This window comes from Branchiostoma belcheri, unplaced genomic scaffold (assembly GCF_001625305.1).
Source record: "Branchiostoma belcheri isolate BF01 breed outbred unplaced genomic scaffold, Haploidv18h27 scaffold10, whole genome shotgun sequence".
Lineage (NCBI taxonomy): Eukaryota > Metazoa > Chordata > Leptocardii > Amphioxiformes > Branchiostomatidae > Branchiostoma > Branchiostoma belcheri.
In genome coordinates, this window is record NW_017802380.1 from 4,881,347 (window position 1) to 4,893,775 (window position 12,429).

At 38.6% G+C, this 12,429-nt stretch overlaps 1 protein-coding gene across 29 annotated transcripts in view; it reads right to left on the reverse strand.

Annotated features, from left to right (window-relative positions):
• The window catches only part of LOC109469700 (voltage-dependent L-type calcium channel subunit alpha-1D-like), a 90,727-nt gene that overhangs the window by 43,132 nt on the left and 35,166 nt on the right, over positions 1-12,429 (reverse strand). For 20 of the 29 annotated variants that reach the window (XM_019768352.1, XM_019768309.1, XM_019768291.1 and 17 more), the window contains exons 4-12: positions 8,818-8,957; positions 7,556-7,662; positions 7,116-7,268; positions 6,696-6,901; positions 5,986-6,089; positions 5,045-5,160; positions 3,704-3,748; positions 1,911-1,961; positions 727-747 (exon numbers count right to left, since the gene is read on the reverse strand). In XM_019768352.1, coding sequence (XP_019623911.1) covers positions 727-747; positions 1,911-1,961; positions 3,704-3,748; positions 5,045-5,160; positions 5,986-6,089; positions 6,696-6,901; positions 7,116-7,268; positions 7,556-7,662; positions 8,818-8,957 — 943 coding nt within the window. Of the gene's footprint in view, positions 1-726; positions 748-1,910; positions 1,962-3,703; positions 3,749-5,044; positions 5,161-5,377; positions 5,494-5,985; positions 6,090-6,695; positions 6,902-7,115; positions 7,269-7,555; positions 7,663-8,817; positions 8,958-9,082; positions 9,223-12,429 lie in introns of all 29 variants that reach the window. The other 9 variants (XM_019768282.1, XM_019768520.1, XM_019768510.1 and 6 more) reach the window with 4 other exon arrangements.

Below are 12,429 nucleotides of genomic sequence, written 5' to 3' on the forward strand. Positions count from 1 at the left end.
CAGTGAGTACCGGCAGTGAAAATTTCTTTTCTAGTTCACCTCCGATACAAAATCATACCTTTATTTTCTCCATTTTCCCCAGAATTCTGAAGGCTTTCCTTTGATTTTGAGTTTTTGCATTTTTTTCTCTGATGCTTTCCCATCTACTTTTTTATCCCCAGTAACAGCTTTCTTCGAACCTTCTTCACCAACTTTTCCTCCCATGGAAGCAATAAAAAAAGCAACTAAAAAAATCCAATGTTATTATCAATATTTCAATCATCTGAAAAACTGTTGGTAAAATTCAATGCCATTAATTTGTACTATAATTCCTAGTGTGAGCATTTACATGTAAGTACTGAGTTGGTGAAAAATTATCATAATGTAATACTATTAATACTGAATCTAGGGTTAGCCTATCTTATGTTGGACAATACTGGTGCAACTCTGGAGGAATGATCTTTCTACAAATTGCTCAAGTTTGCTTTTATTAGTTTTTGCAGATGGCCTAAAGTTATGTGAAAGTGCCACTGAAAGTATTGAAATCAAACTTATCAGTGATAAGTAACAAGTTTTGTGTATTTTAGTTTAATTCAAAGTAACACTTTAATAACCCTAATCGACATTAATCTTGAATGTGATTTGAAAAATAGAAGAGGGGAAAGCAAAGACGACCAAGAGGAAGAAGGTAGGAACACTTGATAACTTTGAGAGAAAGAAAGGAAATAAAGGGAAAGCGGTACGTACGTCCACGAAAGAGGGCTATTCCTGCATGTCAGACACGTGATGGGGAGGGGTGGCGGGTTGTCAGATCATGAATGAGAAGAAACACAGAAGGATGAAAAATTAAAAGGGAATATTAAAAACATTGGAACAACAGAAGAAATGTAGAAGTAAATGCAATAAAGAATTCGAAATGGATTGTAAATAAGGTCACTTGTCAAAACAGGACAGGACATGCATTAATTAAAGATACTTACATTGGAATAAATTAATGCAGATTACTGCATATTTTGGTATATTGCCAAGGCTGATTTAGCTTAAAGTGGCATCACTCCAAATTATCAAACCAGCAAGCACAATTCAGTACAGCCCTTGGTTAAAGCAAGTTTAATAATACATACAAATTATTTCATATTGATGTGGATGAAACACCTATTCATGTATGTGTTAACTGAAACTGTAAGAGATAGAAACCTGATAGCACAAAGGAAACATGCATGTTCTGTATGTAAAAAGATACCAAAAGAAGCAACTGTTAATATGGTTGTCTTGATTAAAACCTTGTTAACTTGTTATAGAAGCAAAATGTGATTAGATGAGTTAAGAAAACTGCTGGCACTCAACAAGTCTGAATTACTCTTCATTTTGCATCACAACTTTGCATCACAACTTCCCCATGCTGGTCTGCAATTAGAAAGTCAAGTAAGTTAATATAGATTGTATATTGTTTTCTGAAAAGTGTGCAATGAACACTAATATGGCTTGTTAAAGAAGTTCAAGGAAGTCATTTTACCCGGTATGAATTTTCCCTTTAGTTCAATAATTTTGGGAATCATTGCTATACATTTTGGCCACTAAAACTGCAATGGATATCTTTCACCTCTGCATGCTGAACAGATCAAATGCTTTAAACAAGCACTGACCACTCTAGCTGTTATTGCTTTGTTATTGTCAGTGTCATAATCACTGTTACTGTCTTGATTGTTAAAGTCCTGAAGACAGACAAGATTTGGGGGTTAGGACAATACACAGCCACAACTTGGAACGCTGACATTATGGATGGCCTGAAATGACATCATGCACACACAAAAGCTACTACAATGCAGTCCATGTCTTATTTCCCTTTCAAGCCATCAGAGTCTAGTAAGCATCTCTTGGACAAGGAGAAGTTACCAATGGTCTCCTCTATTCCAGATATGCTTACAAACCTTTTCCCTTTCTTAGGAATGGCAAGGTCTTGGCAATGCGCTTATGGTGGGCTGAAATGAAACAAAAGTAGAACGTAATACAACATGGTACTAGGAATAAGTTAGGTCAAACTAAAGACACTCAGTTATACACTGATGCATATCAGTGTCCCCTGTTTTATATACAAATCAGGTGATCTATGTGAGGTAACACAAAAACTGTTGAGGACCTGATCATTGGCATTGCATTTTTTGAATTTCCATTTTGATATGAAAATGAAAAATGAAGACCTGGTGTGGTGGTAGGAAATACTTGAATTTAACCATATTAACTCCCTAGAATATTATGAACATGTACCAAGGTACAGACTTTCACCTAGTAGTAGTTCGTTTATATTTACCATTATTTTTTTCAACCCATGGGCATACTAATACTTTTGGTTTGCACTGTTTACAACATAAGTCAGCAGGAAGAGGGTTAATGTCCTTTAGCTATTCTGTCATTACGTACACTTGACAACTACATTGTGCATCTTCAATTCACAGTGACACATGTACAGTAACACTGGCGCCACCAGGAATGGTCACATGCATTAGTTACATTTGTAACTGCTCTGTCACCATCACTTAACTTTACTGTCACACATAAAAGTTGCAATATCAAAGCAATATCAAGATTTCGAAAATCATGCACTAGCAGTCATCTCTATTTTGATCAAGAAAGTTTTTGTTTTGTTTAAACAGAAACTTGTACATCAAAAGTACATAATACTGGGCAGATGCTGACAGTTGAATATTACGTACAGGGCAAAGTACATGGGTTTCTTTGGGCCATTCAAGACTCCATGGCATAAAAGCAGGCATTTTATGACTTTGTCTATCAGCAGTTTCTACCACTGTGATACGTAGCTTAAAATGCGCTGTATATTGTACCTAATAACTCATACATTAACCACTGGTTATTGCATTAATCATGCCCATCTGATCTTAGATAACACAGTTCAACAAGATTAGCCAATTTTTGTCTATGATGCAAAAGCTGAAAATCAATATAAAACATTTAAGTCAACCAACTGCATGCCTACAAAGCAATAGCCTGCACTGTTTCAAGCTGACTCAACACCAGACATGAATGAGTTAAATGCCAGTTCTATACATGTACAGGTAAATGGCAAGCTTAACATTTAGTTCAAATTATACATCAGAGAACAACTAGCAGCAATACATTCAACAAAGTACTGTTCATGTCATTGAGGTTGTGTGTGAACAACCCTGGACAAAACAGAACGTTTCCAGCTGGCCCCTGTTTGCCTGCTCCAAAATAGTCATCATTAAGTCCTCCGCGTATACTCAGCCTCAGTTCTACTTCATTGAGCTATTATTTTGTGATACCCAAGTCAAGAGGACCAACACATCAGGAAAATCCCTGGATGTCTCCTAGGGTGTGTCAGCCAAGCAGAACATTATGCTGGATACAGATAACTTACTTTTCTACATATCTGCACACTTTTGACACATAATTGGTTGGAAAATTCAATCAGGCCTGCAATGGCACATCAAAGGTATTCATTCATCCATTCTTTCATGCACTTTTATCTATTTAACGAGTATAGATAACCCTTAGGTTCATGACCTGCTTAAGGTGTCCATAGATACATAAAAAGACGTTCCTGAACAAAATACAGTTGTCTTAGCACAGACACAAGAAACATAACAAAGTACATTGTACATGGAGGTATACATTCAAGTTTCAGAACTAATGGTCTAGAACTCTCCTGCCAGCTACAGAGAGACAGTAATAGACATGTACTCACGCATGGATTTTTCTTCTTCCCGGCCTCGGCCCTCATCGAGATCCTCTGTGGAACAGAATCACAACTATTCATTAAAGCAACGTCTGATACCAAACGCAGGAGATTCCACTGATTACCCAAATGTACTGAGGTATGACAGACAGCAAAACTGCAAACACTGCAATCTTAACATAGTATGGTAATCAGAATAACAATGAAAAGTTAACTTTATAAGTAGCTCGAGTCAAGACATAACTTTTATCATTGATATGTATTTTTGCTGGTAATCTACAGACCAAGACCATTGCTGGCTATGAAGTCATTGCATCATGATTCACTTTCTTACCCAGTCACCACAAACACATTCCAATGAAAAATCACTGTGACAGTCATGCATGCTAATTTTCTCATTCCTGAGGGAAAGAATTGACAGAAACAACAGGAACAGGACAACCAAAAGACGAGCAAATCATTGCGGAGCAAAACAGTGCCATGGCATAGCTGAGTGATGACTGACAGCAACAATATTCCAGTTCAACTGCTCAGATGTTAAAGATCTAAAAAGCTAAGTGAATTTGTGCAAAAAATAGGTACAAAATAACTTTGAAGAAAATGGGGTCAGTTTTGCCATTCATATTTTTCAAAAGGATGTAGGTTTGAGATAGGGAGTGGTGAATACATGTACAAGTAGAAACACTCCTGCAGGTACTAGCTGTGGAAAGTAAACCCTTCAAACTTATCCTGTCCTCCAGCTAACCCCTTTCCCATGCATATCAAAACACAGCTATATTTAGGTGAGCTGTGATATGCCTTGCCTGCAGAAGGAATAACATATAGAATGTAACACAAGGTCTTCACTGGCTGCTAACGTTTGTGAAAGTCTGCCAATAACAGGATAACATGCATTTGTCACAATCCAATCAAAGCTTACTCCATAGTATATGAAGCGTCTTAATTCATTTGAGCTGCTTCAAGTCTGAAGTCTATACTTAGCTGCGGAGAGTTCAACAATGAGCTGAGAGATGGGCTGTCTGAGCAGTGAACAGGAATACTGTGCGGTACATGTGTGGTTTACCAAACAAGTGTAAGTTTTGAGAAACGAGCACAGATGGATGGTGACAACCTAAAACAAAAAAATCTGCAAGCTAACAGAGAGAACAGGGATTTTTGCAACACAAGTTCTCACAAAAATGTCCAGAATAAAAGGCAAGAAAAATGAAGATTTCCATCCAGCAGAATCAATGATAAGGATCAAAAGGAGTACAAGTGGCTGAGCAACCAAAAAGGTACTGCATGTCAGCAGACTGGAAGGGAGGGGGGGGAGGTATATGTGAAACAAATTTGAATATCTAATGCTTATACCTGCAGTAGTAATCCATTCCAGGTATCCTTTCATGGCTTCTTCTATTTGCTGTTTTTCTCTAAGTTTTTGGAACTCCCCTCTGGACTGTATCTTTTCTCTCTCTTTGGAAAACTCACTACATAGTGACAGAAGACAAAACAACGGATGATATATTATTACGGAGGACAGACAACAGCACGTGAGACAACATGTGAGACGTGACAGCAAGGCTAGGGACGATGTCGCTGTAGAGGCGGTAGTCGACAGCCCTACTCCTAGGACACGGGCAGGACAGCGCACATGTTGACACACAGCAGCCGCTGACGGACAGTCACACATGGGCACACCGGTACCTGCGTGGTAGATCCACTCCAAATAGCCATGCAGGTCGTCCTCCATCTGCTGCTTCTCCCTAAGCTTTTGGAACTCACCCCTGGATCTCGCCTTTTCTCTCTCCTTAGAAAACTCTCTAGGTAATGGGAAATACAGCTCGTACCAACGTACTAACACACAGTCACATCACAAGTATAGGATATAAGGATAGCTATGGGAGAACTAAACTTTAACTTTTTTGTCAATGTTTTTTCATCAGTCTATGCATGCAAGCTGTGAATTTCAAAGTAAAACGCTTTTTCACTATTATGGATCTATCAAAGTCATGACATTATTGCATACACCAAACTTACCCATCTGTAGCAATTGTTTACATAATTGCTCTTGCTACAACAATATTGGAGCAACCATACTACTAGTATATAATGAAATTGTCTAGTTCACAACTTGCATGTTTTTCTGTTTTATGTTTGTTATATGTGAAAAAGAGAATACACTACTATAGTGACCAAGAAAGAAACTTATAAAAGTTGTAATGTATTTCAACCTTTCCTTGGTGTCTTCGTTACCAGCTACTACACCTAACAGAAGACAATGTCATGTAGTTTATTGAAACACGCAGACTCACCCACTCAGTACACCTAAGACTAAGTTCAGCACGAAGAAGGAGCCGACGATGATGAGAGTAATGAAGTATATCCACGGCCACTCATTTCCGACCGCATCGTTCACCTGGGGAAAATCCAGACAAACTTCTTTCAATTCTGACAGATGGTAAATGCTACATTATAACCACAGGCCTTATTATATAAGAATCATCTAAAAAGTAAAGGTCTCCTTCAACTCATATATTATGCGTAAAAAATACTGTCTATGATGTTGAAAGACTCTCAAGTTGTCATACCCATCACCCTATGGTGCTTTAAGTTCACAAAAAAAGTACACTTGTCCTGTCCTTGGTGCTGAATGCCATGTTGACCTGTATCTTTGCTTTCCGTTGCTTGAAGTCAGACTTACCCGACCTGACTAAATCATGCTGCTAGCAGCCCTTCCACTCATCAGTTCCCTAGAAGGCCTACACCTCTAAATCAGGAGAAATGGGAACATCTTAATCTTGTTGATTTATGTATTTGTGCTGATTTTAACCGATTATTGTCAGACTGACAAATATCTGTTGCCATCATTTTGGAGACTTCCAGGTGCATTAGGAGATTTCCATATAGTGATAACAGAGCTCCTATTCTACAGTGATAAAGAATGCTCACCTCCTATTGGTCTCCTGGCTAAGAGGTGAATGGTTAGACAGTGAAAGATTATGTAACACAAGCTAGAACTTACCCAGTACAAGACAGTTGTCCAGCCCTCCATGGTCATGCATTGGAAGACTGTCAACATGGCCAGTCCAAAGTTATCAAAGTTGGTGATGCCACTGTTCGGTCCCTCCCAGTACCCCCTACATATGGACACGTTGACTGGACAATGATAGCCACTGGAACCAAAGTCGGGTTGACACGGAGGGGGTCCATCATGGAAATAAATTTGGTCTGGAAAAGGACAAAGAAACACAAGGTAAGGTTTGCCCATCTACTGATTGCTTTGACTACAATTTTCTTGGGCTAACATCTGCAATAAACAGTATAGATGTACTAGTCTTGCAAAAACATGTGTAACACACTGAGACTGATCAAATCCTACATGTACATGTCATGTAAATATTAACAGGACAGAAGCTGAGTCAATGTTCATGACCACACTTACCTGAGCCTGGGACAAAGCATGTTGTGTGCAGTTTCCCTGAGAAGAGTTCTAGGCCGATGATTGCGTAGATGATGATTACAAACAAACATAGCAGGGCGATGTGCAACAGCGGAACCAGGGCTTTCAGGATTGAATTCAACACTACTTGTAAACCTGAAACACCAAGTCAAAACCTGTCAGCAAAAAGAGATGTCCTTTTTCTCATACAAGACATCCTTATCGAAGTTGTAATCTATGTTTTAGCAAGGATAACTTACATGACCCAATTATCAAATAATAACTTACTGAGTAGTGTTAAAATTTACTTAACAAATAAACATTTAACAAGTACATCAGTGTTAACAATGACATGCACTTTCCAGGAAGAGGAAGACCTCAAGAAGTTAGAAAGTGATACACCTTTGATAAATTGACTACAGCAATGATTTCTTCAAACTTACTTGGGACACCAGAGACAAGCCTTAGAGGCCTCAAAACTCGGAATGCTCTTAGAGCTTTGACATCGAAGCCTTCGAACTTATAAGTTTCCAACACTATACTGACAATGCTGTGGGAAAAGAGAACAACAATATTTAGTACGAAGTGCAGAAAATGTAACATTTAACCATGCCTGCCCAACAATATACTCCCCATCCCAAATATAACCAGTATAAGGACATTCTATTTCTACTTGAAGTTTTAGCCCAGCATGTCACTGTCATAAGTTTTGAAGTCAAGAGTTTTGAAGATGACTAGATTTAGTAATAACTATTGAGCACAGAATTTCGGTTTCTGCTGAAGTCCTATCCTAGTTCTAATCTTAAATTTATGTGGGAATTTTATGGAAATCTCAAAATGTTCCCAGCAGGTGATCTTTGCTAAGGTGACATGCAAAGATACTTATTGGAAAATATCTTGCCCACAACATTCAGAGCTGAGTCAAAAGGATTTTTGCCATTTTTTCTTATCAATGATACCACTGTACAGATCAGGTACGGTAGAATTAAATGTGGATTTCTCAACAAATGTTGCAATTTTTAACATCATGGCAAATGTTAACAAACATGTACAAGGTCAATCCAATTCGCAATACAAAATTCTGCCCACACTTGATAAAAATCCTGCTGACTCACTCTTCAACAGAACATTGCAAACAACATTACTGTTCTATTACTGCTGCCATGCATAATATACAATAATTCCTGCTTTCTGGGCAACAAACCTACAAAACTTCTGGAGTTGTCTATAGCATACTGCTGCGTACTTTGTATACAGAAATCATTTGTTTGCAGTTTAGTAGCCACAAAACAACAACACAGCACACCACCACCAAAGAGCTTAGTGCTACAGGTTCATCTCAATGGAGCAACCCACAAGAACATCACGAGCTCAACCACACAAGAGGTGCACGAACACAATCAAAACAGAAGGAAAGGAAGAACTGTAACAGAAAGGAGCAGACAACTGGAAAGCATCTCTTTGAATACCATTTTGATGGTGATTTGGATGATGATTCTTTCTAGAACAGAAACATGCATGAAGGAGACATGTCAGGGGATCAACGTCGAGGTATGAAACAGAGAAAAGGGGTGTTGAAAAGTTGAGAGGGATGGAGGACAAATGATATCACAGAGAGACGCTTTCTCCTTCTCCAAACGCATGCACCACAACCAAATGTACAACATAAAACTCACACCAAAATAAAAAGAAAGTAATCACTTACCCTATTATGACAATTGTAAAATCTAAAATGTTCCAGAAGTTTCGTAAATATGCACCGTTGTGTGCAATTAAACCATAGGCTATTATCTTAAAGACTGCCTCCAACGTGAATATGACTAGGAAGAGATATTCCACTGTTTCCTACAGGAAAGAAAAAGAAAAAGAGCAACAAAACATTAAGTTAAGAACAGTGCAGGGGTGGTTGTATGGTGAGAACTTAGTGATATGATAACCCGTACCTGGGAGAGTCCGTAAGCTACACTTACCCTATAATAACAATCATACAATCTAAAAAGTTCCATGTGTTTCTCAAGTAAGCACCAGGATGACATATTACACCATATGCAATGAGTTTCATTGCTGCTTCTGCTGTGAAAATGACAAGGAAGCCATATTCCACGGTTTCCTGGATGGCAGAGAGGAAGAAGAAGACATTTAGCAATCAGTTGAATGACGAAACATTTTGCGAGGGGTGACACATGAGAGGGCAGCAGGGGGAAATGGCCAGACTGAAGTGAAGAAAAGGGGAGGTTTTCTCACTCTGGAGAGGCGAGGTGGTTAGAGTGGTTAGTGACCTTACCTGGAAGGAAAAGGGAAGAGGAGTAAATCAAGTCCAACAGTAAGTCTGACTGACGTCTAGAACAACAGCATGCAAAGCAATCCTTACACCCTAAAGTTTAGCTTGTAATGTCCATAAGGATGTAAAATATTAGTTGTGCAAAACATAAAACAGTACCCTAAACCTCTCTCTGGTCATTCCTACAAAAGCTGACTCCATCATAGCATTGCCAAAAAGCATATCACAAAAAAAAGTTTCTATTACAGTCATTTTGTTGAATTTTCTGTCTGTCGATTGGAAAATGCTTCTTCAAGGACTCAGAAATCAAAGAGTACAGCTTTTGCAGGTGATCACAGAAAGTTGTGGGGTCATATATTGTCATGCCTGTGCTAGTAACACATATCATAGATCAGTCAGGTGCAACAAGTCCAATATCTGTGTGTTAAACAACTCAAGGTTTGCTACTTGGTAAAGTACTGTATATGTCCTGTTCAGGATCCATGCATGTGAGGTTAGTTTTTAGTCACAGCTTGAGTACTCTTACATAAAGACAAACAGCTATAAAACACATGATTGTACATAGGGAAGACAGGTCTGTGCATGTACAAGTGCAAGTAGATGAACAAGTGTTGAAGGAAACAGTACAATGTCATGCAGGATATCAGGACACATAATAATCATAGATGTAAACACACAGTATATATTGCAATAATTATTATATTTACTGCTTCTTTTGCATTATGCATATGTTCACAAATAGAGTATGATTACAGCTCTTATATCGTATCAATGCATACATTATCATTCCATATCAGTGTACTGGACATGCACACAGGTAAATAAGAATGAGACATGTTGCTCAGACAAAGATATACCATTTTTACTTTGCTCTTTTCCTCTTATCTTCATGTGCATGGTTGTTGGTTTTAATAATGTTATCACAATGCATCATCATTGCATACAAAATAAAGAACATCAGATTTACAAAACAAAATAAAATAAAACCAACTCTGCTGTAACACATCAGCTCACGCCAGCTGCTGACTGTTTGGTTAAACTTTTGATCATGTCTGGTCAACCTGACGGGTGGGACATTAATGATTAATGAGTCTCAAACAACCTGCTTTCCTTCCCCGAGGACAAGTTTTCCCACATGACCACTCTTCGTCCCGAGGGTAAGACAATATGGTTAAGGACTGGAACGTTTTGACCCGGCCTGAAGCAAAAGGGTAGAAAGTGATTCACGCCCAGCCACTGGAACAGACTCCTGCTGAGATACATGTAAAAACATCAGGGCACTTGTTTACACCACTCTTGTGTGATCTATTTTGACAAGTTCAACTTCTTCATGATCAACTACTGCCAAGCTCAGGTACTACAGGGAAATGTGAACATTTGGGACTTTAGGGATGACCTTGTCCTTCTTATTTCTAACACTCGGAATTCAGCAGCAAAACCTATTCAATTAGAGATTATAAGGACCAATAGAAACCTGTAGCAGTCAAAAATTATCTACTTTACAATTCGGCCAACCAGTGAAACTTATCATGAACTGGTAGCAACAGTAAAGAATTCTGTTTTGTTGTAACTTGTTTTCCATTAGGCTTAGTCCACATATACTCAGAATTCAGCACCAAGGACAGACCCTGTCAAATTTCTATAAGATAATTGTGCTCAATTCACATTATTCTACAACTATACAAATGTTCTTAGCAGTTCACCTGACATGAAGATAAGGCTGCCCAACTAGCCAAAGGCTAAAACAAGGGGCTTCACCAAAGCAGCTTTAAGCTAGCTTGAACTTAAGGTGCAGAAAGCCCACTGAGCTGAGAAATCTTCTATATAACGTTTCATGTATGTAGCAAAGTCAGACGGATAAATTGTTGCCACTTCCCCAGAAGGCCCCAGCTGGTCTGATAGAGCATTCACAGACAATGACAACAAAACGCAGAGGAATACCAGAACCCCCACCACATCTGCCGTCTACCATCGCTAACGTAATCTTAATACCTGCGATGCAGCATTGCAAATGAGATCTCGTATAGCCATCTAAAACAGTGGGAGTCAGATGTGTGCAGTTCATCTGACTGTTACATCTACATGTGAAGGCACCAATTTCCCCTGACAGTGGTGCTTCAACACAGCTACATTCATCAGACAGTCCTTATCCCCGACTGTTTCCTCTAATGTATGTCATAAGTATGTTATTAATGTGCGAATCATTAACATCTATTGTATGGATGGACTGATAACTCTTTAATTCTTCACATTAAGTACTTGATGTCAAAGTCAGATTCACAGACTCAATGTCAATGTCGTAATTCTTGGTTTTTTGATTGCTCTACTCTGTCAAAGGCAGAGGCCACTGATAATGAGGTGCATGTGAAGCTGTTGAAACAAGAAAAAACAACCTAAAAGATTTATGTGTGCAAGGTCAAGGCTACATTTTCATTTTTAAAAAGATTTTAACAGCTGGATAGTTGCCAAGAGGCCTGACTTGCAAAACATACATAAAGCTGAGTCTGCCCTCTCACTGTAAATTAGTATGTACGGTTTCTGTAGCTAACCTCCTGGGCTCTTCTTACTCTCATGGTTCAAGGACAGGTTATTTGGTAACAGTAAAATGCCAGCAAAATGAGGAAAAAAGCCATCAGCAATTTACTTGTACCACTACCTCTTCTCATAAATTCTACATGGAGGCAGAAGGACAGCTAGAGTAGCAATGCTAGCACTGCACACAAGCATGCCAGCATATACAAAATTTACATTTAGTGTAGGCTGTGTACATACACGTACAACTACTATGGAAGGTTTTGTTCAGGTTTTTTTTTGTTGTTGCTTTTCTTGCTGCCCTAGAAGTTCTTCGATTCTGTTTGTCTGGTAGTGGCTGCAATTTCCTTCATTTTCATCTCACTACCTCTCTGACAATAAACAGAGGAAATAGGAACCCATATCAACCCACTAAACTGTGGAAGTAAATGGAAGCCATGAATCTCACTTCAGGTTAAAATCACTGTAACAATGCACTGATTTGGGAAAATGTGTTTTGTAATT